We start from the raw sequence: 25595 nt of genomic DNA, 5'->3' as shown, positions 1-25595 counted from the left end.
CACAACGAGATATCAATAAATATCTATCAGAAGAATGGCTAACTAGGTACAGGTAGGTAGGTAGATGGGTAGGTAGACAGACCGACAATATCAAGGGCTGGCAAGCAAAGCAACTACAATCTCACATCTTGCTGGTGGGAATACTAAAGGAGACAGCCACTTTGGAGGAAAGCTTGGCAATTTCTGAAAAATTTACGCATACACCTACCATAGGAGCCAGCCACCCTACTACTAGGTATTTACTGAGATAACAGATCAGAGGTTGACAGGGTGTGGGGGTGGGAAGAGGGCAATGGCTATAAAAGGCTACCAGAAGAATATCTGGAGGTTCCATATCTCTTCTATACGTTGACTGGTTGGTGGTTACTTAACTATCATGGTTGCATGATATTTTGTGCATTTACCAAAACTAATAGAAGTGTACACAAAAAGGGGAGATTTTGCTGTATGTAAATAAGTTTTAAATGAATTAAAAAATATTTTAAAAAGCATCACACAAATATGTGATAATAAGCCTTTTCAAAAACCTTTACTAGAACAGATAACAGACTTTTCACAGAAACGTCAAATATCACATGCAAATGTCTCTCAATTGTCAATGCGGCAAATGGTTTCGATCACCAACTTGAGGCCCTAATAAATGATCCAGACATTTTAAATTCTAACTATCTGATCTCACACTTAAACTCTATGTCACCTCAAAACACTTTGAGACTTTTGCAAGGTTGTTTCGCTTTTCAAATCGACCATTTACTGATATCCTATTATTTTCATATAAATGAAACTCCTCCTCTCTTAAGCACAATATTTCTGATGCTAACAATTCTATGCACTTCCTTTAAATAGAAATTTTTAACAATCAACTTTAACTTGGATCATCTTTTAAGTCAAAATATAGTATGTCACCAATTCAGAATTCTTATCAGCTATCCTTAGAAATTGCATAAGCCAATTTTAGAATTTCCTTTCTGTCCCCAATTTTCTTATTTTATGCTTTGATAAACTTCCCTCAATTAAATATGGCTAACCTTAAGTCCAAGTCTTTTCTGTACAGGTTTGACATCACACCATATACCCCTCAAAAAAAGAAAAAAATACCTTGCAAATTATAAGGAAATAGCGAAGGATGAAACTCTAAAGCAGTTTTTCTCAAAGAAGCGTGGTTTTGCCTCTGAGGGGACACTTGGCCATGTCTGAAGACACATTTGCTTATCACTGGGTTGGAGGGAGATGGAGAGATGGGAGGTTTGCTACTGATATCTAGTAGGTAGAAGCCAGGATTGACACTAAACATCCTACAACATACAGGAAAGCCCCTATGACAGAGAATTATCCTGTTCAAAATGTCAAAAGTGCTGAGATTGAACCCACAGATGCAGAGAACAAACTAGTGGTTACCAGTGGGGAGAGAAAATGGGGGAGGGACAATATAGGGGTAGGGGATTAAGAGGTACAAACTATTAGGTATAAAATAAGCTCCAAGGATATATTGTACAACATGGGGAATATAGCCAATAGTTTATAATAACTATAAGTGGAGTATAAACTTTAAAAATTGTGAACCATTATATTGTACACCTGTAATTTATGTAATATGATACGTCAACTACATCAACTGTACTTCAATTTAAAAAAAAAAAGTGCTGAGATTGAGAAATCCTGCCCCAAAGAAATCAACCTATTCAAGAATGACATATACTAATGAAAACGTGAGCACAAAATCAAAACTTGGGGTAATTTCTAGGCATTCCACTTATTCTCTTTCCAACGACTCCACAGCAACATATTGATACTACAGATTTTTCAATATCAAGGAGAAGTAACAGTACATTATCACTTGTTATACAAAGGCATAAGACTGTAGCAGTTTAAGAAATACATCAAAAGTTTGCAATAGAAAGAAATATATGTGATTTAAGGAAACAGAAAGCCATACAAAAATGAGTTGGAGGGCAAGGAAATCTTCAATCAATGACTTCCTGCATGGGAACACAGGTCTGGTTTTTAAGGTCTGGCTCTATAAAAGAAAACCTAATACATTTCTGTTTATGCTAAGTCTAAAACTCCACATGAATTTTCGATGATTCTGTGTGAAACAGTATAAAATCTGCATTTATTAGTATAAGTTTTGCATGAGAGCTTCCACTGTCCATTTAAAAAGCAAGTCACCTATCATTAATGCTCAGTTACACTAGAGTTAATGATTTAGGACAGGATATCTAATAGGTCGCAACAAAAATTAACAACAGCTTATAATTATAGATGCTAATTTGGATAAGCTCTCACTAATTAACCGAAGAATTTATCCTTGGCATTTATTTTAACCACGATCAAGCATTGCTTATTATTTTAATCGACTACATGAACCAGTTACACACGGTGCAAATGAACATGAAACTACATATATTATTAACACAAGAAACTCTCAATCATGAGATCTGCAAATAGTGACAATTGCTTTTGCATCATAAGACAGCTATGTACCTCATTCACAAATCAAATATAAACCAAGATGATGGTCACTTTAACATGGAAAGAGACAAATCTTGAGGGGTCCCAAGTAGCTTTTCGACACCTAAAGTTGCTACAAAAGACATACCTGCCAAAATTAATTGAAACATAATGCGAAAAAGTACAAACTACCTTATCTCTCCAAGCTCCACTCTATATTTAATATGAAACAGCAATCTCTTTCCTCTGAAGTGTTCACGGTCACCTAAATTGGCTGAAATGTTGACACGCTGATGCCAAGTTAAATGTTGCCCTTGAATCAAGTCTCTATTTCTAATTGAGAATTAATCTTGGACTTGCCCACATGAAAGGGATGGATCTCTGCCAGCTGCAGTAGTTGCAACAATCCCAGGCAATAAAGGACGCACCCTGTTGGCCTATGTAGTTATTTTACATTTATCTGGTGTGATATTTGGTTCAGAAACCATTTCAACCTTTTAACTTCTATTTTGACAAGAGAGTTTCTGAAAAAACGTTATGAGAATCTGCAAATGCTCACCCGTAGGTTTCTCATAAAGCATTTTATAATTCGTCAGGACACCTGAACACTGCTGCAACGCATGTGAAATTTTTATTTGTAAATAAGACCATGTCTAGCTTTGTCCAAATTGACTTTGCAATATTTGACCAGTGTATCATCTTTTTCCTATATCCAATTCATTCTGTGAAGGATTCTTCCTTACTTCCCACCATTTTAGCCAACATGTTTTAAACACAATGAAGAGTTTACGGTAAAAAGCGTTAAGAAAGGGTAGACAAGGTCCCCTTTAACACATGGTGACTTCTGGTTCTGACAACGATGGAGGAGTCCTATTCCTCCCAGGTCCTCTTTCCATAATTTAAAAACCCTAGGCATAACATGACAAACAAGTATAGCAGGACTCTTCAAGGTGGGAAGAAGGCAAAAAAAAAACTTAGGGACCTCAGGATTTGAGAAACAACATGGCAGTTAATCCCCTAGTATTCTTATTACTGCCCACATACCCCAGACAGAGCATTCCAGAAGCATCTATCCTAGAACTGCCAACAGGCACAGGTAAAATACATTCCAAGAATAGTCTACTTCTCCTAGATAAAGGACAGGGAAAATGGTGGCCTAAGATAAAAGGCCTCTTAGGCAATGTCTGCCCTACTTCAGCCAGACACCAATGGAAAAACCACAGAGAAACACGTAAACACACAGACACTCTCTCATGGTTCTAACAGAGCCCATCAGGAGGCTAATCTTTCATCCCACCCTCCCACCCAGCAGAAGTAAGTTGCAGTACCTTGAATCCCCTACCTAGTAGAACCGACAGGGCCATTCAGAGATCTCATCTTCCATTGCCCCTGGCAAAGCAGGCAGTGTTCTAGTTCCCTGCAGGGTGGTGCTGAAAACCCAACAAAGAGCTGTTCTTCCCTTCTCCACTTGGCGAAAGCAGGCAACTCTCCAATCTAACGGTAGGGGGAGTATTGGTGGCAAAGAGTAAGGAACTTATTTTCTATACCCTGCTCCACGGAAGGAGGTGGCACTCTGATCCCCTTTCAAAATAGTATTGGCAGGGTGAGAGGGGAGCTGATCTGCCATCCCCACCTGACTGAAGCGGGCTGTACTCCAATTCTTCACCGGGGGATTGTAACCTCAGCCCAGCAAGGACTGAGACTCCAACTCTACCCTCCCATCTGACAACAGGGAGACCTAATGAGGAGGTGCAGAGGCAGGGCGAGTCAGCATTCCACTCCCCCCACTGCCTGACCCTTCCTACTCACCAAGCATCAGTAAGACTGAACAAGGAAAGGAAGCGTGAGCCAGGTCTGGTGAGCACTTTATCTCCCCCAATCCTTGGTGTCAGGGGAGCCCAGGTGAAAGCCGTACCTCTACACCCACTTCATGGCAATGAGACTGAATGCAGTGTTGTGTATCAGGGCTAGTCTGTATTCTGTTTCACACCCAACTCCCACCAAGTGAGCCTAATGGGGAGCTGAGCTGGGCCCCCATCCCAACTTGTGTTAGTGAGACTGAAGGATGTGGTGTGAGGTAAGGCTGGTCAGTATTCCACTGTCCTCTTTACTTCCTTGTGAAATGAACCCAAGGGGAAGCTGAGCCTCCACTTACACCTGGCATCCATGAAGCAGAATAAGGTGACAGGAAAGGAGTTACTTGACACTCCACTGCCCCTTCCTTGGTGTCAATGAGGACCAGCAAGAAGCTGAGCTTCCACTCACCCCACAGTCACAAAGGGGTGTGAGTCAGCAATGTGCTTCCCCCTCTGGTGACAGTGGGGCTCAGCAGGCATATATCTGGAGAAAACCATAATTCGACAAGATACATGCACCCAAATGTTCATTGCAGCACTATTTACGATAGCCAAGACATGGATGCAACCGAAATCTCCATCGACAGAGGAATGGATAAAGAAGATATGGTACATATATACAATGGAATATTACTCGGCCATTAAAAAGAATGAAATAATGCCATTTGCAGCAACATGCATGGACCTAGAGATTATCATACTAAGTGAAGTACGTCAAAGAAAGACAAATATCATATGATATCACTTGTATGTGGAATCTAAAAAAAATGATACAAATGAACTTATTTACAAGACAGAAAAAGACTCACAGACTTCAAAAACAAACTTATGGTTACCAAAGGGGAAAGGTGGTGGGGAGGGATAAATTAGGAGTTTGGAATTCACATATACACACTACTATATATGAAATAGATAATCAACAAGGACCTATACTGTATAGCATGGGGAACTCTACTCAATATTCTGTAATAACTTACATGGGTAAAGAATCTGAAAATGAATAGATATATGTATAACTGAATCACTTTGCTGTACACCTGAAACTAACACAACACTGTAAATCCACTATACTCCAATATAAAATAAAAATCAAATTAAAAATAAGAATCCATAAGCACTTGGAGACGACAGGTGGGTGGGTAGGTGGCCCACTTTCACCAAGGAGGTGTTGAAAATGCTAACCTTCCAACCCGTCATCTGCAACAAGGCCACCAGTGAGGTGATGGTGACAGGGACAGGTGGGAAACTGAACATATACATTCACCTGGCCATTGTGTCAGATCTCACTAGGGGGACAGCCTAATGATAAAACGAAAAGTAAACTGGAGCCAGAGTCTCATAATATAGTAACCAAAATGTCCAGGATAAAATAAAAGTCACATGTCATACAAATAACCAGAAAAACTATGACTTGAATGAGAACAGAAAATCTACCAATACCAACACTGAGATGAATCAGATAGAAGAATTATCTGATAAGGATTTAAAAGCATAAAAATACTTCCACAAGAAATTGTGAATTCTTTCAAAGTGAATGAAGAAAGAAGAGAAAATCTCAGCAAAGTAATAGAAGTTATAATAAAAGATCCAAATGGAAATTTAAGAATTCTTTTTAAACAAAACTTTGAGACAATTAAAAAACTTGCTATATGGACTCAAGAGTAAAGTTAAGATGATGGAATAGAAACTGTGAACTTGAAGACAAATCAATGGTATTTACCTAAATTGAAACAAAAGAGAAAAAAAATATTAAAAGAAATAAAATGAAGCGAGCCTCAAGGATCTGTGGGACAATAACAAAGAGGTAGTATCTCTATAATTAGAATCATAGAGGACAGTGACATTGAAAATATATTGAAAGAAATGTTGTCTGAAAACATTGAAAAATGGCAAAAGACATAAACGTACAGATTCATAAGGCTGAGCAAACTCCCAATAATAGGATAATACCAAAGAAATTCATGCCAAGGAATTCAATATTAAACTTCTGAAAACAAAGCACAAAGAGAAACTCTTGAAAGTTGCCACAGGAAAATGATGCAGAACTTATAAGGGAATATCAATTCAAATTACAACAGGTTTCTCACCTGAACGATGGAAGCCAGAAGGAGCGGCACAACATTTTTCAAGTAATGAAAGAAATTAACTCTCAATCACAAATTTTACATTCAGCAAAAATATCCTTTAGGAATGAAGGGAAAATCAACACATTCTCAGTTGAATGCAAACTAAGAGAATTTGTTTTCATCCAGCTCACTCTTAAAGAGGGACTAAAGAAAGTCCTTTAAAGAGAAACAAAATGACAACAAAAGGTTTAGAATTTCAGGAAGAAAATAAGAACATCAGAATGAGTAATATTAGGAGTAAATACATAAACTATCCTTATCATGAGTTTATTAAATAATATTTGATGGTCAAAGCAAAAACTTTAACACCATTTGATGTGGTGCTCAATGTATGGAGAGGAAACACTCAAGGCAATTATACTTAAAAAGCAGTGTAGGTAAAGGGACCTAAATGGAAGTAACGTTTCTACACTTCAACTGAAGTGACAAAACATCAATGTCAGTAGACTAAGTTAATTATATATACTGTAATACCTAAGCCGCTAAGAACGTTATACAAAAAGATACACCAGAAATGTTATAAAGATGGAATCCTAAAATGTGTTCAAGTAACCCACAGCAAGGTAAGAAAAGCGAAACAGAAAAACCAAAATCAGAAGAAACAGAGAACTAATGACAAAATTGCAGACATAAGTCTATCACATCATTAAGAAGCTTAGATGTAAATGGTCTAAATACACCAAATAAGTGACAGAGATTGGCAGAGTGGATTAAAATTAGATAGATACATAGATAATTGATATATATGCAGAATATAAATAAATATATACAGAATATATATATATATATATATATATATATATATATATATATAACACGCTATGCAACAGCAGGATACACATTAATTTCAAGTGCTCACAGAACGTTCACCAAGAACGTGGGACCATTTTTTAAAAACTCAGCAAATTTTAAAGAACTGAAACAAAACAGTGTTTTTTCTGACCACAATAGATTCAAATTGGAGATCAATATCAGAAATATAATTTTGTTAAATCTTCAAAAGCTTGGAAACTAAACAACCTACTTGTAATTAATGCACGAGTCAAAGAAGTCTCAGCAAAAATAAAAAATACATAGAACTGAATAACAATGAAAATACAACATACTAAAATATTTGTGATACAGCTAAAGCAGTACAAAGAGGAATATTTACAACACTAAATTAAACATTAAATTAAATTACACACTAAATCACAGCACTAAACCTACTGCTTGCTTTTAAGAAGAGAAAAGGTCTGGAAATATCAATCTAAGTTCTTACCTCAAGAAACCCCAGAAAGAGAGCAAAATAAGCGCAAATCAAGCAGACAGAAGGAAATAATATATATAAAAGCAGAAATCAATGCAACTGAGGATAGCTGAACACTAGAGAAAAACCAAGGAAAAAGTGGTTTTTCAAAACTATCAATTAAATTATAAACTTTTGGCAAGACTAACAATTATAAGAGAGAAGACACGAATAATATCAATAATGAAGCAAGTGGTATCACTTTAGATCCTATAGCCAGTAAAATGATAATAAGGGGTAATAAAAGATAAGATGAATAATATTAAAGTCACAAATTCAACATCTTAGAAGAAATAGACTAATTATCTGAAAACCACAAACTACCTAAAATCAACCAAGATAAAATAGACAATCTGAATTAAAGAAATTCAATTTAATTAAAAATCTCCAAATATGACATCTCCAAACAGCTTCACTAAACCTGGAGATGCCTACCAAACATTTAAGGAAGAATTAACGCTAATTTTACATAATCTATTTCAGAAAACAGAATAGGAGGGAACACTTCCCAACTCATTTTATGAGGATAGGATTAACCTAATACCAAAAGATAGTACGAGAAAGGAAAACTATGGATCAATACAGCTCATGAACACAGATGGAAAATTCCTCAGAGGAGTACTAGTAAATCAAATCAAGCAGCATATAAAAGGAATCATCATGACCAAGTTGAATTTATTCCAGGTATGTAAAGTTGGTTAAACATTTGAAAATCAATCAGTGTAACCAACCAGATTAACAGGCTAAAGAAGAAAAATCACATCAATTAGTGTAAAAAAGGACTTTAACAAAATCCAACACTCATTATGATGAAAATTTTTAGTAAATTAGCAATAAAGGGAAATTTTCTCAACATGATGAAGAGCATCTACAGCTAACATTATACTTATTCATGAAAAACTGAATGTTTTCTCCCTAAGATCAGAAACAAAGCAAAGATGTTTGTCATTACCACTCTTACTCAACATAGTATTAGAAATTCTAGCTATTGCAACAAAGAAATAAAAATCACACAGACTGGAAAGAAAGAAACTGCTCCTAATTGCAGGCAACATGATTGTTTATGTAGAAAATCCCAACAAATTACAAAAGAACTTTCAGAACTAATAAGTTAGTTCAGCAAGGTTTTTAAATATAGGATCAAGCCCCCCCAAATCAGTAACATCTTCTGTATTATAACAAAAAATATGTGGGAACTAAAATTTAAAACCTATGACCAATTTCAATCACTCCAAAGAAAATTTAACACTTATGAATAAACTTAGCAAAACATGCACAGGATCTGTATGCTGAAAAGTACAAAATACCAATAAAAGAAATCAAAGATCTAAATTGTTCACATATTGGAAGGTTCAGCATAGTAAAAGATACCAATTCTCCCCAAGTTGATCTAGAGATGCAATGAAATTCCTAACAAGATCCCAACAAGACATTTGGTAGACACAGGTAAATTTATTCTAAAACTTATACGGAAAGGCACAGGCCCTGAAATATATTAAAAATATGAAATCCGTGGTGAAGTAAGGAACAGGTTGGGTGTGTTTATAAAAGGGAAATTTGGGGTAGCCTTATGGTAATAGAACTGTTCTTTATCTTGACTATGATGGAGCCACAAATCTACATATGTGATAAAACTGTATAGAACTACACACACAAACAAGTCCAGAAAAATGGAAAGTCTAAATAAAGTGGGTGGATTGTATCAACGTCAGTATTCTGGTTGTGATATTATGCTATAGTTTTGCAAGATGTTACCCTTGGGTAAGGGGTACTTGGGATCTCTCCGTATTATTTCTCACAAATGTTTGCAAGTCGACAATTATCTCAAAAAAAGTTAATTAAAAATAAACAAAGAAGCACTATCTACACTGGACCCCTCCAAGTTTAGTGCTCCCCAGTTTTCAAAATTTCTTGGGTCTCACTTCTCTTTAATATTTATAAAAGCCTCTTCCCACAAACTTTGAGATGTTCTGTCTGAGACTGCTACAGGTATTTGAAGGGATTAAATAATAATGGTCACCATTTGTCCCAATGTGTATTCCCACAGAATTCATCTTATTTCCAGTTTACTGCTACCTCTCATTTAACCCAAACATTGAACCCAACTCTTTTATATAAATTCCCTAAGGTACCAAACCCCTCAAAATAGCTACCTGTAATCGATTTTGGCCAAATAACTACAATAACACAATGGATTTGCATCCCAGAAAACAACAAACTTAACATTACATATTGTACATCCATAATCTAAACTTTCTCGGTCAACCCCACTACAGTGAAACTGGCACGAGCTGAGTCTCCTCTTCCAGCCCTTCGTCTCTGGCTCTCCTCTCCTCCCCGACCCCCAATTGGAATGCCTTATGTCCTTTCCCTGCCCTTTCCTTTTTCCTTTCTTTCTTTTCTCCCTAGATTGAGAACCATGAACACAAATCATAAACAAGAGAATCCAACTAGTTTTCTACTTCTAGAATATACAATGTTTTTCAGGGATTATCTCATGTAGTCTTTAGAAAGCAGAATGACTGCTTTTCCTGATATGAACACTTACAAAAAATATATATTGACATACATACACACATAATTATATATATATTATATATATAAATATCATTTTTTCTCTGCTGTAATTAAATAATTGGAAGATTAACAAATCTATTAAAGCCTTTCCATTCTTGGAAAAGTTTTTATAATTTGTTTTATTTTAACTGTTCTTTCTTTGGCTTAGAGATATCTAAACTGGTATCTTGAACATATGCTCTTATTATGCATCCAGAACAATACAGCTGCTTGGAATATTTTTGAACGTTGCATTTGAGAGAGAGAAATACCAAGGGAAAATATATGGGAAAAGAAAACTATTCAAGGCCATGTTTAAATAAAGTCATATTCTCTCTTCCATTACCAAGCAATACATACCATAGGCCAAATTCTGCCCTAGGTTATATGAGCACTCTTCTTTTTGACTTTAGTGGGAATTGTTCATGTGTAACTGAAGGCTTCAGTTAGCCCCGTGGACACAAAAATGCCTACCCTCAAAAGAAGCAAAAATGATCTGTCTTATTTGGCTTTTAGATGAAAGTGATATAATATAAATGACAATTCCATTAGATAATATAGGTTTTAAAAAGCACTACCATCAAGTTTTAACTATTACAAATTTGAGAGAATTACCATAGTGGCATTGGCAAGACCAGAGATTGTTGAAACAAATAAGACGTTGGAAAATACTTTTCTTTTTATCACAATTTTCAATTTTAGTAGTGTATGGAATAACTGTGCACTATAATATTTGTATATATTTTCCTTTTGCATATATTGTACATTTTCTAGCTATTGGCTGAGAATCAACCATTTTCTAGCAGAAAAAAATTGCTAAGTTCTTCAAATATCGGTTTCTACGTTTAAATGTTAATTTATCCATAGCTTGCTTTAGATTTTGATTACAGGTTTTTCCAGAGGAAAGGTCTTACTTACTGAACTTAAATTTTTGCCATGAAATATTAGACTGATAACATTCAGACTTGTAAAGGGTAAACACTACAATGAGAGGTGTGTTCATCTTTTTGCATACATCAGCTAGACAAACCTTTTCTTTTGGTGTGTGTGTGTGTATACATATACATGTATATATATGTATGTATATACATATACATGTATATATATGTATGTGTATATATATATAGTGTATATACTAATGGAGAATAATAGTTACGAAATAGATTGGATTAGGAGCAGGTGAAAAAACCTGGGTTGTCTGTCAGAGGGAGAAACAAAAACAAAAGACTTCATAGTTCTATGTAAAACTCTAAGCCACTTTTTCCAGCCTTTTTCATTTAACACATGATATATTTCTTTCTAAGAAACTCAGACCCTCTGAGGCTTACTAACATCTTTTGCTATTTTCATCTTCCAGGCATTGCTCACCTATTCCTGGTATGTAGAATTTCTTCCTTCCTCCTCTTCTCTACCTTAAAAGCCTATTTTTCCTTCAATAGTTAACTCAGATCCTACCTTCTTTATGCATCTTTCCTGACATACCTGAATTGGAATGAGTCATTTCCTGTCTTAAATTCTGATTATTTTATTTTGTTATACACTTTGTAATCCATCAAGGTAGGAAGGAGAACAAGACCACCCCAGACCAATGAAGACACAATGGAGTGTGGGCATCTGAATATCTTTGAAAGTTTCTCAATGATGCTAGTGATCTCTAGAGTTGAGAATTATTGCTCTGAGCTGCAGTCTAGTTTGTAAGTACTAAATATCAAAGTGCTGACTCTCTTCCAGTACTTCTCCTTGGGCAAATGAAACCATTAGTCATGCAATCATCCAAGCCAGAAATCTGGGATTTATCATCTCCCTTTACCTTAACCTCTACTTTCCTTCCATCAACAAGCCCTTTGATTTTAATTCCTGAATAGCTTTCAAAGCTGACCACTTCTCTGTGTATCTGCTATTGCCATCATGGTTCAAGGTATCTCACTTGGGCTCTAAGAGTAACCTAACAACACTTTTTTCTTGTCCTCATGCAAACTGTTCTCCTTCAGTGCAACCAACATGGTCCTTCTGAAAAGATAATCTGCTCAGGCCATACATTTTCCTTACTTCCCCCCACTTCCTCCCTCATCACCTGTTCGCTGCATAAAGCATCTCAGTAGAGTTCTCTTGAGAGCACTTTCACATGGCCAACAGTGATCTTTAAAACATAGCATCTTCCAATGACTCTGGCTACATTTCACATGCTGCTACACTTTGGCTGCTACACTCCACCTCCACTGGCCTTTCAGTATCTCGTATGCAACAAAGTCCCTTTTACAAAAGGGCATCTGCACTATTTGCTATGCATGGATGAAATGTTCGTCTCTACTCTGGTCACCTAGTTCAATCCTGTATGTTCTTTTGAATATATACTGTTATCAGTTAAATTCCGTCCCCCCACAAAAGACAGACTGAAGTCCTAACCCCCCATGTCTGTGACTATGACCTCATTTGGAAACAGAGTCTCCGTGGATATAATCAAGTTAAGGTGAAGTCATACTGATTAGTTGGATCCTAACCCAGTATAACTGGTGTCCTTACAGAAAGAGGAGACGCTGACACACACACACACAGGGGAGGAGATGGCCATGTGATATCGGAGGCAGAGATGAGGTTGATGCATCTAAAAACTCAGGATTTCCGGCAAACACCGGAAGCTAGAAGAAGCAAGTGAGGCTACTCCTCTATAAGTTTTAGAAAGAGCGTGGTCTTGCAGATACCTTAATTTCAGACTTCTGGCCTCCAGAACTGGGAGAGAATACATTGTTGTTATTTTACGCTACTCAGCTGGTGATTTTTTAGGGCAGGCCTAGCAAACTAATACTCGTATCTAATACAATTTCTTCAAAGTAAGCTTTCCTTGACTTCAGAGATTTGATCAGATTGTCCTTCAGATGATCCCACAGAACATATCACAGTTATAATTCGGTTTTCCTTGGTGTGATTGTCTGTCTTTTCCTTCCAATAGACTGTAAGCTCCATTACAGCAGACTATAAAGTACTTTATCAGACATTATTTTCTTTACATGTCACTTACAGTAGAAGCTAAATAGACTGGGTTTATCTTTGTTCCCAATTGTCACAGGTATCTATCATTTCAAGGAGCTACATAATTTTCCAAGGGTTGTACAAATTTTAAGTAAAATATCAAGAATTAAACATTGTCTTTTGGCTAAATATTATAGTTTAAAGTCTGCTAAATATTATAGTTTAAAGTCTCATGCAAAAATGTACAGAGAATAATCTTTATGTTTTTACTTGGAGGGTTTTACCTTTCTCCATAATCAAGTGGGAAGAATTCCCCCTTATTTTTAAGGTATCCTTGCAAAAGGCTTGGTTCTGTATGCCACGGACCAGGTGATCAGGGTGGGTTAAGTGGATTATTCTTTCTTTAACCCACTATAGTCTTTCCTGACTGTCATAAACCAAAAAGATATTGAGCAGAACTGTATATAAAATTATATCCTGTTATGTATTTAAGGCACCTGTATCCCTGAGAGATATGATTGTAAACTATATTGATTTGAATTATTTGTACAAATCATGTAAATATGTGAAGCATTACAAATATGTACAAACGTATGAAAATTCATTTATATTTTATTTACTTTACAAATATGTCTTGTTTCAGTTCTTGGTTTTTGTCAGGGGACGTTCAGAGAACTTTGATAATTAACTACTTCTTCTGTCTTCAGTGACCTAGGTTCACAGCAATTTATTATTTTTTTAGGTAAAGGTCAGAGAAAATTGAGACTGTAAATTCCGGCAGATAATTTAACCTCTCTAAGGCTCCTTTTTTAATCCAGTTCACCTAGTCAGTGCTCAACAGTCACAGCTGTTATTATTATCATCACTTTCAGCTGTTTATTCTGAAAAGCTTTGTTAAATTCTATTGATCTTTACTTCATTTTGAATAACAAACTATTCCCCTAACTTGGGTGACATTCAGCCGGCTAGCTACAAACAGAAGGCTTTCATATACATGTAAATAGTTACAGTTTAAAGCAATGAAAATTATTAAAGGAACGAAACGATATGGATTGACATTCTCTTGTGGTGGGAGTCGAGGTGATGCCCCCAGGAGAATGCCAGTTCACAGAGCTTCCTGAAATGAATGAGGAAGCTTCCATAAGGCTGCGAGGACGTTTTATGTTCCCTCAATCAACAGAGACATGGCAATACCTTTATAAAGCGTGCACATGGGCATACACTCCAGAGATTCACTGAGAGAGTCGGTTTATCTATTCTAACAAATGTTGGTTAAATTGCATTTTCTTTTTCTCCAGAACCATCAATAGTTTCCCTTTTTCAGATTGAATACATAAATCAAAGAACATTTTTCATGAACAAACTATGACTATGAAACTCCTATTCTTCGTCTGTTGATCCCTAAAACTTTATTTACCCATGCATTTTTTTCCTTCACTGTATCAGATTAGAACTGCTCTTTTTCACTTTATTGTAGCTAGGACCTTCTGTGGCTCTTGACTTGTCAGTGTATCAAGGAGCTCTCAAAAGACATAGATGATGTGAAAAACCCCACTGCTGAACTATTTCTTGCGTCCATACTTGCAGTATTTCATCAGCTTCTCATTATAGTACATAATTATTTGACTGCATTTTAGCATAATTACTAATGGGTTACTATACTAATGATTCTTTGATGCTATTTGTCCTATAAAATGTGTAGTACTACTTAAGGGAAAACAGTTTTCAGAGTTTCATAAAACTCTGAGGTTTTACTTTTAAATGATGTGCAACTAAATGTCAATATACTTCCAAGTTGTACTACCCACAAGCCCTAACAAACTGCTGAAGTAAAATCCTTTTACATATTTTCAAAACTTTTTTTTAAAAAAAAGAAATCCGAAGAGGTCTCTTAAAATAACTATAACATGTGCTGATTCAATATGAAAACTAAGCTTTAAAAAAAATCTGCTAATGTTATCAGTGTTCCCCACTCGATAATAAAAAGTCTGAATTGATTTTTTTCCAGTTTTAGTACAAAATATATGACATAACAAATTTCAGCTTGATATAATTTAAAATAGCCAATATATTAAACTCCAAAGTGAAATTTAAATTGGCAATCATGTCAGGTTCAAGTCCCTGAATGAATATTAATTTAAAAACTAATCATTTTCCAACAGGTTGAAGCTTCGAAATGCTAGTTCTTGAATAAAAGCTGTTAGATCCATTACTGTAACATCAGGCATTTTTTGTTTAGGAAACTAGACCTCCAACATTTGGTATGTCTGGCTCTTCCTAGCATCTTTTTTTTTGCCCAGGGAGTTAATTATTTAAAACTCATTTCTTTTTCTGGATTTGGTAAATTAGAATTCTGATTTTACTGATGGAAAGTTGATACTGAGTGAACTGTCTGAGGTAAGGTGTAAGGCCAGATCGGTTAATTAATTTTATGTCACTGTGTCTTTCTAAGTTAAATTCTGAGCCAACTCCATGAGTAAAGATGTTTTATTTTTATATACACACACGCACAGACCTTGCAAATTCATTGATTGTGGCCATATTGGAGGATGAGTAAAAATATATGCATACACTACAGACTTGCAATTTGTAACTTGACTAAGCCAGATTATCTGTGTGTTCTAGCCTATGCCCAGCATTATGAAGTCCCTAACCTCAAAATCAAACAGAATTTGGATGCACTATATTATAAGGCAACAGAGAATAAGTTACATTTCATATTAAAATATGTTCTTTGCAGTTAACTAGTGAAAGAGTTACAAGCTGCATTTGTCCATATCTTGGCTATGAAATCTACCAAAAAAATGTTTGTGTAAATACCAGATAGCAGGGGGAAGCAGAAAAAAGCACAAACCCGATCGTCAGTTGAGGACGAAGCTCTGTCACTTACCATCTCTGTCTAGACAACCCTACACAACTTAGAAGCTTTCCATACTTTCAAAGTCACTTACTTTTTTAGTATACGTGCTGCCGAAGCGAGCACGAAGTCACTTACTTTTTAACGTAGAATTCCAGGAAGTCTGGTTTTGTTCATCTAGTCCTATCCTCTTACTACATAAGTAAGAAAACTGAGGCAAGTGTATTTGTTAAAACTACTGAGTAGCATTACTTGAGTCAGATTTCTCTACACCTCATCTCTTATTCTTCCCACTGCTTTTTGTATTAACTTCCAAGGAATGAGCACATTCTTTATTAAACATCTATGAGTTATTATAAATATTGTAATATCTCAAATGTATTCAGACTTGTTTCCAGTTTAAAGGCACCCTACGCAGAACTCCAATTTAAATAATTGCTCTTTAATTTTTATTTGAATGAATCCAGGTCTCCATAATGCTGGGTACCCCCAAATCTATCAATAAATGCCAGACGAATAAATAAGCGATCTGCACGGCTTTTCTAATGATTTAGGACTGTTTCATTCCGTAGTTTTAACGTAAAATGTAGAATGGGGGGGAACTTATGTAAAAGTAAATAAATAAAAGAAGACCACAAATTGGATAGGACAAATTTTCTCTTGATAGTCGGTTATGAAATAAAGCAGTCTCATTAAATCATAAGTACTTTAACCTTTTCTTGAAAGAAGGGGAAGATTTAAAGATTTATAAAGAAATTTTGCCTAGACTAGGAAGTGACTCACATTTGACATGTACTGAAATGATAATGTTGATTCCAATAGGCACGCTAAGAGCATCTGACTCCCAGGGGAGTAATTCAGTCATGGTTACGTCTTCACATTTGGAATTTTAAACTTTCTTTGTAAAGCTTTTAATGTACTACTGCCTGCCAAAACATGGCACATTTTCACGGATAAGGCAAAATAAAGGCAAGTAAAAAGCATTTTTTTCATCAGCGTTGATATAAAAATATGCGACAAATATAGCTATTCAACATCGTTTCAAGATTCCATTTCTTCAGTCTTCAGTGTTTTTTTTTTTGGCCACACGGCGGCATGCGGGATCTTAGTTCCCCAACAAGGGCTCAAACCTGCGTCCCCTGCAGTGGAAGCGCAGAGTCTTAACCATTGGACCTCCAGGGAAGCCCCTCTGCAGTGGTTTCTATTTCCATTTTTTATATGGAAACGTCATAACACAATTCTGTTGGTCTGGTCAGTGGGTGGAATGGATAAGATATAGAACAAATTAGTCCCCTATCTGCTAACTACTGACAAATGAGAGGCAAGCATGACACACTGAATCCATCATATGCTACAGATGTCACACGTGACCTATCTTTTTGTCGGTCCTTTCAACCCTGGTGGCATGGAAACCTCTGCGTCCTGACAACCAAATTTTCTAAACTCATATCCTAATGAAAAGCAGAGTGGGGAGGGCGAAGGGTAAGCTGTGACAAAGCGAGAGAAAGGCATGGACATATATACACTACCAAACGTAAGGTAGATAGCTAGTGGGAAGCAGTCGCATAGCACAGGGAGATCAGCTCGGTGCTTTGTGACCACCTAGAGGGGTGGGATAGGGAAGGTGGGAGGGAGGGAGACGCAAGAGGGAAGAGATATGGGAACATATGTATATGTATAACTGATTCACTTTGTTATAAAGCAGAAACTAACACACCATTGTAAAGCAACTATACTCCAATAAAGATGTAAAAAAAAAAAAAGAAAAGCAGAGTAGATAAGTCTAACATGATGACTGAATATCACTGTGTCAATACCATCCTATGGAAATCAATCATTGCTAATTCTCTGCATTTCTATTGTAAATGTTCTTCCTTAGGCTTTTAATGCATTGCAGTGCACATACATGGCAGAATTTCATACTACCAGGCCAAACAAAGGTATGTTTCAAGCGTATTTACGTCCTCAATAACGGCAGCTATGCTGAAAGAGACTTTAAAATCCAAGTAACAATTTTCAAGACCTTCTAAGTGAGATAGGCTGGAACCTGGGACCCTTTGCTGCAGTGTTTACACCTGGACAAATGTTTCCTGGAGCAACAAAATATAAAGAAAGAAACTATAAGGGACTAAAAATAACTGCATGCATGTCCAGTTGGGGCAAATTATGGACAAGATACAAAAAGACAAAAAAAAACAACTGCCACTTCTGAAGAACCAGAGCAAAAGCAGGGGATCGCACGTGCCCCCGGCACACAGCACCGCCAAAGGGGTGGGCAGAACACCTAAGCCACCACTGTGGCCCAACCCCTGGACACACCCCTACCCTACCCCATATAAGGAATCAGCTCCACCCCCTTCAGGGAGCGAGCAAGGGAATCTGTTACTTGCTTTTTCTCCCCGCGGCTGCAGCAGGGGCCCCAGTAAAGCCTTGCCTGAATCTCTTGTCTGGCCTCTTATCAATTTCTATTGATTAAGGAGGCCAAGAACCCTGGTAAGTAACATAAGGAAGTCTACCTGCTTCAGGGTGAGGAAAAAAATGTGAGAAATCAAAGATTATTTTCATAAAGTGCACGAGGGTACAACTGTCCTCTAGGGCAAATGGGGTTTGCATGGACCACATTTGAGCACACCTATGAGAGCATATACTGAGAACTACAGTACACAGTACCTCTGGTATAAAAGGCAAGGGTGACTTAAGCTGCACTGGACCATTCCAGAACCCTAAAGAAACCAAAGAATAAACTGTCTCCATTCCTGACAACCATAAAATACCAACCATCTCACAGTTATCTCAGTCTTTAGCAGCTTCTAAGGCGAATACAAACTGTGGTTGACAACTGAAGTAATAATGTAACACCTTTTGAGCGTCTGATGTGTGAAGTTCATTAGTTCTAAGGTCAACATTTTAACACAACAGCCGAATTGTATTCATATCATCAGATGCTATCCACCAAAAACCACTGTAAAAACCAGGCAGGGGTCTTAATACTGCCAAGACTAGTAAAATTAGAACTAGACTGCAAAAGAGCCCTTCCACATTTTTGAACAAAATAAAATACACTAAGCAAATAAAACAAACATTTCCTGAGGATATTACCCCAAATGGGATCGTCCCAACCTTCTGTGGGCATTTTCACAGTAATTTTGAGGGGGAAATTCTGGTATATCAAGAGATACATCATTAGGTCATTTAAATATCGCTTTTCTTTAGTTGTCATTTACACGAGGTTGAAATCTAAAAGGTAGTGCTTCAAATCTGATGGGAAGATGAAAGAAAGGAAGATGGATCCCTGTGTTTAAACAAATGTTAAATATTTTTTATTTTACTCACCTGCACACTAAGATGAATCCATTTCTTCACAAGAATTCTCCCCAGTGTCATTACTTTCACTGGAGGCTGCAAACCATTTACTGTGCGGTAATAAAACATGGTCTCTTTCTCAGATATTGTAAGTTTGAACACAATCTGCCCATCCGCTGTCTTCTCTATAACACACCTTGGGAAGCAACCAGAAAAGAGAAAAGGTCAGCCTCCAACTGAAAGAGAGTCTAAGCCATCACCCAGTGATGGTGGCGTAACTGACCCCAAACTCCACTCAAAGTGTCACAATGAATAAGTACCTGAATGTTATCAAATTCAGGGCAAGCTTTCTCTCAATGAAGAAGCCCTTTTATTTCAATAAAAAATAGAATTCTTATTTACAATATATTCCCCCAGAACCTCCACTCCCTTTATTGGAGACTCATTATGGGAGCTCAAGTGGTCGAATCATCCTGCAAAACCAACACGTAGCCTATTGGCTCATTAGTTCCTCCGCTATTTCTTTTATAGGAAGCGGCACAATACACCACATCCGGCTTGGGTATTGAGTCACCAGCGCAAATCTTTTTTCTTTTCTTTTTTTTTTTTAATGTAAAGAGAGGTTAGTGTCCATAGAAGGCTCTAAACCGCTAACCCTGAGGTCAGAATTGCTCTATTTAATTCTCATGATGAAATGGAGAATGGACGACTATAGCCTTTACTTCGCTCATCATCAACTAGCCAGAAGCCAAAGCCAGTGTCTGTAGCTCGCCATGACCACACGGCCCAGCTGAGGCACTGAGATCATGGTAATGATCCTGGAGGAAAGGTCATCCAATCTTCTAAGAGTACAGTGAAATATTTTGATAAAATAGAAGAATTTTCAGAAAAATTTTAGGTCTGTGTAGGGCCAGTTATCAAATTACTTTGTTTTAATCACTTCTATTCTGATCACAATGGCACTCTTTTCCCATCCCTTTAAATAGACATTTTTATTTTTTATGTCTTCTAATTTCTCTACTGATTTATGTTTAATATATTTTATTTTATACTAATTACATCATTGCATGTGCCTAGCCACTCTGTACCCGTTGAGCAGAAACAGATATGAACTTAAGCAACCCTTTCCTATTACATTTCAACCTAGCAACTCAACTTTTTAGCAGATGAGAGAAGAGCCCCCTGAGTAGATTACTCCTCCACATCTGCTATTTAAAGAGAAATATCATGGACAGTAGCCATCAACATCCCCCCCCAAATAACTAGCTATTAAAGATATTCATCAGCCTGCATCTCACAGACAAGAACTCAAGAAGGCGGTACATCCCAGGGAGGAGAATTTTATCAAGTCCTAGAGGAGTCTGGGTTCCTTTCTTCACCTGGTTGCCTCCTACTCAGCATCTCCAGGATAATGCCTGATCCTAGAATCCTCCCTGCTCAAGGTTCGTAAGGGGCCTTCCCTTGAGCTCACTTATCGTGCTGCCTTGGTAACAACACCCATCCATCCGTCTTCCCATTTGATCATGAGTTTTCTGACAATAGCACCATAGCCTGGTTTATAGTAGAGCCTCAAAAAAATGAGTCAGTGATCTGAGTAGGAAGAATCGAAGAGGCAAAGGTAAGATTGGGCAAACCAAGAATTCTTGCTAAAGGTGTGTTTTTTTTTTTGTTTTTTGTTTTTTTTTGTGGTAAGTGGGCCTCTCACTGTTGTGGCCTCTCCCGTCGCTCCGCGGCATGTGGGATCCTCCCAGATGGGGGCACGAACCCACGTCCCCTGCATCGGCAGGCGGACTCTCAACCACTGCGCCACCAGGGAAGCCCTAAAGGTGTTTTTAAAACTTTCCTTAAAGGGCACATTTTTTCACAAATCATTCCTTCTCACTTGCATTTATTCTTTTTGAGAATTGAGAGGTAATATGACCGGAGAACACTTACCAGTCACTATTTCACTGTCACTTTTTTACTCTATCTGTACATATATTTGGTGATAAAGTTATGAGGCCAAATATATATATTTTAAATAAGGCAAATAGGTTGACATATTTTATATAAAGTGGAAATACGATTTTATGGAAATTCTATTGTGATTGTTTTTAACCCTATGGAAATTCTATTGTGATTTTTTTTTTTAACCCTTTGGTAGGTGAATATTTCTAAGTCACTGGAACGAAAGAATTTCTCTCTATTCCCTGTCTCTAGGTCTTAAACAATCTAAGCAGAGTTTGCCTCTGTTCATTTCTCTTGCCTTAAATCTACAAGTTAGAATTTGACCATTACTCAAGGATGTATTTGCCACATGCAGGCTTATTTCCCCAAGCTTACTGAAAATGCATTTCTTAATATGTTATTGATTATCTTCCTTGCTATTTTGTTTGCTTGTAAACATACTAGCTTGGGTAGATAATGAATGTGAGAGGAAGGCAGGTAGCAAAATATTTAGGAACTGGATTTATTTTGCTCCTGAATAAACAATAATTGGATAATCCATGTCTTGTTTGTTTTACTTATCTAGTACAAACACCCTGAAATTCCCCCAATTCCCACAGGTATTTCAGTTTTGAGAATGGAAACGACCTTGATGCATGGAACTCTCAAAACCATATACCATGTGCTACTGCCTCTATAAATACTCCTCTGTCTTATTTATACAAAATGATACCAATGGAAGATGAATTTGGTAGAGACATATCCCTTGTAAAAAGCTTGGAAAAAAATATTTCATCCTAGCCGTATTTGTCAAGAGACAATTTTTTAAAACTCTTTGCACGTTAGTTACATAAACTAAGTAGGTTGGATTTACTGACATTTCAAACAGTAAGAAAACAGGGTTTTCTTTCAGGGCACATACAGAAATAGGGGTAACGGTTTGTGACGATTTTCACTCCAAATAAAACAAAATGAAAATATGCCAACTTTCACTTGGCACATTAAAACTAAACACCAAAGATATTTAAGCCATATTTGCTTATGAAATTATAAGACTCTTCTGGTTTGTTTCATCAGTTTTTAGATATTTGGCCAACATCCTCATACAAAGAAAACTTCACAAGGAGAAGAGGCAAAAGCCCTACAGGAAGACGAAAGATGAGCAAACTATGCCTCAAAACTGTCCTACTCGTTCCAGTTTCCAGATTGTTTCTAAACACTTAGGGGAAACATTAGATACAGCTTCAGAAACTATTACAGAATGAAGATCAGGTGATTACAGAAAATAACCACAAATGTTAACGAAGCCCCCCTCCGAACTCACTTCTACTGGGATGAATGGCATGAATGCTTTTGAGAAGCTTTTATGCTTCTCTGTATATTTCCTAACAGATGAAAACGCCAGGAAGCGAAGGGCCAAAAGCGACCTCTTTTCAGAGAGAGAGTGTCATTCATTTATTCAACTCATTATTGAGCATCTTCCAAGATGAGTTAAACAAACATCTCTTCCTGGGAAAATAAGGATGCAGACAACACAGTCCTTAGCCCTCAGAGAACTACATGCCTAATGAAAATTGTATACTCTAGTAAGGGCAAGTTGTTTATACAAACCTGGACCAAAACTTTGAAAATATCCATTATTTGTATTGCTAGTCCCCATGACTTAAAACTCACACTGAGCCTGGTTGAGCCTCTGAAAACTAAGACCAAAAGTTTAGCTAAACTGCTGGGAAAAAAAAAAAAAAAAAAAGAGCCAGGTGTAAATATGTCTGCCTGCCATGAAATTATTTTAACACACTCTTCTCTGAGGGTTTACTTCATCCATGGAAAGGAGAAAAATACTTCGAACTCAGGAAAAATTATTTGGAATATAAAGTTGACCAGGAGAGCCTAATATAGGAGTAGGTCTTCAGTTGCATCAATTCCAAAGTGCCTTCATTTCTAGGTTGGAATTCAAGTTGCAATACCCTTGACTCTTACTGATTTTGCAGGACCCTAGGAAAGCTTACACTCCCTCTGCTACTTACATTACACCTTCTTGCTCGGGTTTCAACCACACAGCTAGAGTAAATGACGCCGCCAACCTGGCAGCAGGAGGAGAGGCAAAGCAACTCTGGTGATTTCCAAAAATGAAACTTGCAGAAGAGCCGTGGGCATCGGGACTCAGATCACGCCGGTCTACGGTGATGCAGCCGCTGAGGCCCGCTGAGAAGAGGTCAGTGTAGGTGGGGGGCGACGATCGGTAAGGACAATCCTGAATGCAGAACTGCTGGGGACAGACCCGAAGGCCTTCAGCTGCGGCAGAGCTCTGACAGAAGGTGCTTCGGGCTGGGAGTCCACACGTCGCTTGGGTTGGCACCACCGAAACCTTCTTGAAAGCTGCCACGTTCTCCAGCCTTGGGAAAAGGCCCTGCGAGTCAGCCCACGATATGGAAGCAAAATAAGTAAAGAGCCACGTTTTAGGGGTGGGAAACAAGAAGCCGAAGCCCAAAGAAAGTGCCAGGCAATTCATGTTTACACAAAAGCATTCTCCTTCCGATCAAGCGTTCCTAAATAAATAATCAGGCCGACGGCGCTGGCCAGCGACTCTTTAACACGGCGTGCTTTAAATAACATTGAGATAAATCCATTTTCGGCAAACCGCAGACGCCTTTTCACACTGGGGTAACACCGGAGGCCTCCTTAGTGATGGCGAAGACATGAGTAGCAGCTGGTGTCTGGGAATCAAAAGCAGAGAGTCAAGGAAGAGCTGTTACTGTTACATCTTTAAAACTGTCGGTACATTCTAAGCAGGGGGATTCCGAGTCCCCAGGAAACATGATTAAACTTCTTAAAAACATTTTGAAGTACACTCTCTAGAGTAAAACACTCATTCTTTTGGTAACTCTCTTCATCGGGCAAATCAAGCACTCGAAAAGCCCACAGGACAACCAGTTGGACGTACACGTATGTGCACATACTTTTATTAATATATTTCCCCACACAGTAATTTCAGATTGCTACTCCACCCCAGGGAATTAGCACTAACCACTCTCCTTCACAAGGTAAAGAACTATATAGATTTCCTTTACACACGCACGGGACGTTGCTAACGCAGAGCTAACTTGCAGATGTCCCGAATAAAGCTGGCAAAGCACTTTGGGCCTTTCCCCCCGCCTCATCGCAGCATGTGCGGCAACTTTAAGCTCACGGTAAAGCTGATTAGAAACCCAGCACCATCTGTCCATCCCACGCCTCAGTATTTAGCAAACGTTTGTGTGTTTCCTCATAAGACTTTGTGTAGGTTACATATGGACCCCTGATACTGTGTAAGTAATTGTATTGATAAATAAGCTGAGTTACCATTTCTTTATAGCATTTCAACCAGGCCCCTCAGTGTGACAAATGGCTCTTCACAGGACCGCTGTCCCTGGTTGCCTGGCAACGCTGCGGTAACCTCCGGAAAGTCTCAGCAAATAGGCCACAGCAGCAGGACGGCCGCATGGAAGACTTGGGTGCCCAAGTCAGGGATTCTGCGCAGCGAACGCTTGGTTACCTGAAACTCAGAGTGCAGTCTGCTGGCTGGCCCGCCTGGAACTGAGCTCCTCAGCCTCCAGCAGGTGCCTCAAGCAGTGGGAGGGACCAGCATGGGGCCAGGCATGCATAATTTTAAAGTAGCAGTGCACCTTATCCTCTAATCCCTTCTTTTGCCCCTCCCCTTTCCCTGGCTTTCATGCACCTCAATCCATTTAATCATGCCATCAAAATGATCTTACAGAAGCAAAAGGACCACTGACTTCTTAGCTGCTTGACTGGATATGAATATGTGTGTATTTACGAATGCATGTTTGATGTCAATTCTATGTAGTTTTATTACATCCAAAACTCTCTTCAACCGTCTGGGACATCCCATCCTACAGGAGAAACATTCTAAAGCAACTGATACTTCTATCCCTCCACTGTCTTATAAATGGAAAACTCATTTGGGAAACAACTAGCCAGTTGGGCTTTTTCTATAAGTTATCATATTTAGAGAAATGTTTAGAAGTGAGAGAAATGTCTGTATGGCATTTCTTGTTAGTAAGGCAGGCAGAGACAACTCCAGAATGTCTTCACTCAAATTTCCTTTCATTTCTCTTCCAAGAGAGACCTGGCCATAACTTTTAAGTATCCACTTTACCAGTCAGAACTAGGTGCTTCCAGAGGAAATCTTCATCTTTTGTCAAATTATCCTATTCTCTCTACTAGTTGATTATTATAATCTTGCAAGGGCAATTTTTATT

The 25595-nt window shown here is 37.7% G+C and overlaps 1 protein-coding gene across 2 annotated transcripts in view; it reads right to left on the bottom strand.

Annotated features, from left to right (window-relative positions):
- The window catches only part of USH2A (usherin), a 782904-nt gene extending 757993 nt beyond the window's left edge, over window positions 1-24911 (bottom strand). Inside the window, exons 1-3 of one of the 2 annotated variants that reach the window (XM_049708908.1) lie at window positions 24676-24911; window positions 23361-24050; window positions 19438-19603 (exon numbers count right to left, since the gene is read on the bottom strand). In XM_049708908.1, the coding sequence (XP_049564865.1) occupies window positions 19438-19603; window positions 23361-23845 (651 nt within the window). In that variant the 5' untranslated portion in view covers window positions 23846-24050; window positions 24676-24911. Of the gene's footprint in view, window positions 1-19437; window positions 19604-23360; window positions 24051-24675 lie in introns of those variants that run through there. The other variant, XM_049708907.1, reaches the window with a different exon arrangement.
- Between the last annotated feature and the right edge of the window lie 684 nt (window positions 24912-25595).

Source organism: Orcinus orca, chromosome 1 (assembly GCF_937001465.1).
Source record: "Orcinus orca chromosome 1, mOrcOrc1.1, whole genome shotgun sequence".
Taxonomy (NCBI): domain Eukaryota; kingdom Metazoa; phylum Chordata; class Mammalia; order Artiodactyla; family Delphinidae; genus Orcinus; species Orcinus orca.
The sequence above is the reverse complement of the archived record's forward strand: the minus strand, read 5'-3'. Positions and strand labels throughout refer to the sequence as shown.